General features: G+C 40.2%; 1 protein-coding gene across 1 annotated transcript in view; it reads right to left on the bottom strand.

The window, feature by feature from the left end:
• The window catches only part of dnah6 (dynein, axonemal, heavy chain 6), a 58,295-nt gene that overhangs the window by 23,864 nt on the left and 30,659 nt on the right, over nucleotides 1–3,772 (bottom strand). Inside the window, exons 50-55 of the mRNA XM_020596207.1 lie at nucleotides 2,534–2,765; nucleotides 2,273–2,425; nucleotides 1,370–1,510; nucleotides 665–907; nucleotides 366–533; nucleotides 6–206 (exon numbers count right to left, since the gene is read on the bottom strand). Of these exons, the coding sequence (XP_020451863.1) occupies nucleotides 6–206; nucleotides 366–533; nucleotides 665–907; nucleotides 1,370–1,510; nucleotides 2,273–2,425; nucleotides 2,534–2,765 (1,138 nt within the window). The remainder of the gene's footprint in view (nucleotides 1–5; nucleotides 207–365; nucleotides 534–664; nucleotides 908–1,369; nucleotides 1,511–2,272; nucleotides 2,426–2,533; nucleotides 2,766–3,772) is intronic.

The following is a 3,772-nucleotide window of genomic DNA, read 5'->3' as shown; positions in this document are numbered from 1 at the left end:
ATGACAGTCATGACTAGCTCTGGAGGACTGGTGAACACCTTGATCTCAGAGATGTCAGCTTTGTCAAGTGAATTAAGAGCCTGATTGGCGCTGTCCAGGGCTGGCAGTGCCTCATCCAGGTCCCTCTGGGCATCATCAGCTATGGCCTGGGTGTATTCAGTCTTGACCTTGGCCAAAGCCTCATCTTCTTTCACTCTTGTACGCACCTGTGGCAAGGATATATTTTTGAAATAAGCACTCACAAAAACTACAGGAATGGCAAAAGGGTATCGTGCTTTTTCAGGAACCAAAACAAAAAAAAAAAATTAAGTACTGTGATAATACTACCTTACCACTCTCACTCTCTCTCCCACATACACACACACCTCGTCAGCAAGTTTCTGGTCAATAGTCAGTTTCTCCATGAGGGCATCAACATCAATGGACTTTTGTTCCAGGACTGGCTCTAGAGTAGACAGGTCCACTTTCATTTTGTCCACAAGCTCATTGGTCTCCAGAAGTTTGGTCAGACCATTCTTCACACGGTCCCTGGCCTATACATGAACACCCCACCCCACACACATATTTTGCATATAATACCTGCAAACACAAGCTACAAAATGAGGTAAGCTGATCACATAAAATATACTAATAACTGATCATAAATTTTGATGTTTTGACTTACAAGCACTAAACGCTGTCTCTTCTTCTCTAGCATGCTCAGGTAGAGGTTGATGAGCTCCAGATAGGAGGTAGGCGTGGTGTAGTACCTACGTCTCAGCTCAGAGTAGAAGCGCTCAGCCATGTCAGTGACACTAACATGAATCTCCACACACATAGCTGATAAGCTCTGCTTCATCTCCTTACTACCAAAATCCACATTCTGGAAGAAGGCCTGAGAGACAGAAAGGAGCGCCTCCCGGGGCCACTGATCACCAGAAAGTAAAGGGTATGAGAGGAAAGGGTGACATCAGCTTTGCAATGAGGGCAAAGCAGTGTAGTTTAGGCTTTTAGCTCTTGTTTATTCAAACAGCGATTGAACAAAGCAGCAACAGAAAGGCATACAAATTTGCAAAATGTAATAATAGAGTATTTCCATAAAGATGCAAATTACAAACTTCTGCAACTGACTTAAAACAAAAACTATTTGCTAACAAAGGGCCCACACTATGCACTCACAAACACAAGATATAGTGAACAATAAATGAGATAAATAGATGGAATGAAATAAGTCAAAAACCATAAACTACTGTACAATCCTAAGCAAGAGCATAATTCAAATTCACAAAAACCTTTGTGAACTGTTCAAAGAAACACACTAAACAGAGTAATATATTGTACATACAATAGAACAGATGTAATCAGAAAAATAACAGTTATTGCTGCATACCTGTACAAACCAGTCGATGGTACAGCAGTTGACCACTGAAGGAAACATGCGACAGCGGGACCTGAAGGCATTGCCCACAGGACTCATACACAGCACAATGTGCAGCTTCTCCCGAACACGAGAGATGAAATATTGGAACACCTGATGGAGAGAAGAGAAGATTCCTTAATTTCAAAAGGGTTGGTCTCAGCAGGCACATAACATCAAAGGCTGATCGCTTAGCAGCACTGACGTAAGCGGAATGCCCAGAGTCCATTAATATTTTGGCCCACTGTGGAAAACAGTGTTCATGTCCATTGTTTCTGAAATGTTATGCAAGTGACTGTGGTCAGTCTTTGGTTTTACTCCTCTTAGATCTTACTGAGGCTTCTGATAATGATAATCATTTGATTTTATTTGAACACACTAAAACACTGGATGGGCATAATGGTCATTGTTTTAGATTGGTGTATTCAAATCATGAAAGGACTCCTTGTGTTGTCACCGGCTGACAACAAATTGGCCTCAGCTCAGTTGTGGGTGTCCTCAGGGATCAGTCACTGGCCTTAGTTTCATCAGGGCACTTTGAAATCTGATCTGGATCTGTCATCTCTGCTGGTTGCCAGACAACCTCATGTTTCTGAGCCCACCCAATAAATAGTCAGGCATATAACCATCATAAAACCACAACATGTATTTTTTAAGCTTCCATTTTGGGAGGATTTAAAAATGAAAAAAAAAAAAAACAATAGGATGATATTTGGTGTGTATTAGAGGTAAAACTGTTCCTTTAAGCAAAGAATTTGATGTGAAATCTATTTATTTGCTGAAGTTGTAGAACATGTATACCGTACATCATGCCACATTATTACTGAGAGGATACACAGTATGATTTCTACAGTAGGCATTTGTGTCTGTGTGTACCTCATCCCTATTCTCCTCACTAATTCCAGCATCTTTGGCTTTAGGGCGGGTGGCAGCTAGTACTTGCTCCAGCTCATCCTTCTCAAAAAGGTTGGGCACCTCACCAGAGTTTAGCATGTTGTTGATATCTTCCAAAAACTCCTCCACCACAATCTACAACAGGCAAGAGAAGGTGGATGGCTGTAAAAAGACTGGAATGCACAAAAATAATGCATAAAAGTGTGTAGTTTTTTCACATCGGCCATATAACTTCCTCCATACCTGAGTGTCTGTAAAAAGAAACACCATATCTTTGCCCTCCATGCCAGCCATCTTGTAGAGCCTCCTTAAGTCTTCATGGAAGCTGTCGTAGTTGTAGCCTCGGCTCAGTTCAATCTCAAAGCAGCGGTACCCACACATATGGGCTGCCAACCGCGTAAGTGACTGTTTGCCTGTACCTCCCACTCCTACTAGCAGGGCATTTCCCCTCTCCTGGCGAATCATACGGGCAATCCTAGAAGTTGAGAAGCCAAAAAGACTTGTAAAAAATGGAAATGTAATGGTTATAAAGATAAAGGTGTTCTATGCCAGATGATCCTTTATGAGAATTTCTGAGCAAGGCACTATGTCTACACATTATATGTCCTGATCTAACACAGCTTTCTCTTTATTTTTGTCCTACCCAACTACATACATGAGAGGGTCAGAATGTTAGGAACACCTCTAAATATAATGCAGTCCAGTACAAGACTACCTTTAATTATGACATCAATAATAAACATATAATTGAATTTATAAATTTGACAATTTCACCAAAAACTGAAACATTTTGAGCTTCATAAACACAGATGTTAAGGCAGAAATGTTACATTGAATTGCATACAATGGTATCGGTGTACCTAAAGAAGTAGCCGGTGAGTGTATTTTTCAGTTGTATAAGAACATGACATATTTTTTTTTAATCACATGTGTAATGTGTTCTTTAATAATAATAGAGTTTTGAGTAGACACAGTGTCTTGCCCAAAAACTATCCCAAAGGACCTAATAAAGTGATATATATACGTATATGAATAATTCCTCACTCGCCCCCCCACTTTGGAGCGGTCTTATTCCTTTCTTCAAGATGTTTCTGTACACTATGCCAGCCACTTGGTTATGGCGTTCCATGTATGCCCTGCCTGCTAGCATCTTATTATTTTTATTATTACTTGTAAACATTATTTTACAAGTGTTCAATGTGGCCACAACAACAGCGATCAACTCAGTGGATCGTGATATTCTAATACGCGCCTGGGAGGAATTCTCTTATCGCATTGATGTTGCCCGTGCTGCAGGTGGTGGCCACGTTGAACACTTGAAAGACAGAAAATAAAAGTTGATTGTGAGTAGAATACTTGTGACTTGGCTGGGGTTTTGTATTACTTTTTCTTAATAAAATATTGCGTAATGAAATCGGTTCATTCTTTTTGAATAACCCTGTATATGCAAACAAGGGAACTTTATCAAAGCTCATCTAAACA

Source organism: Monopterus albus, unplaced genomic scaffold (assembly GCF_001952655.1).
Source record: "Monopterus albus unplaced genomic scaffold, M_albus_1.0 scaffold29.1, whole genome shotgun sequence".
NCBI lineage: Eukaryota > Metazoa > Chordata > Actinopteri > Synbranchiformes > Synbranchidae > Monopterus > Monopterus albus.
This window is presented reverse-complemented; position numbering and strand designations above follow the sequence as displayed.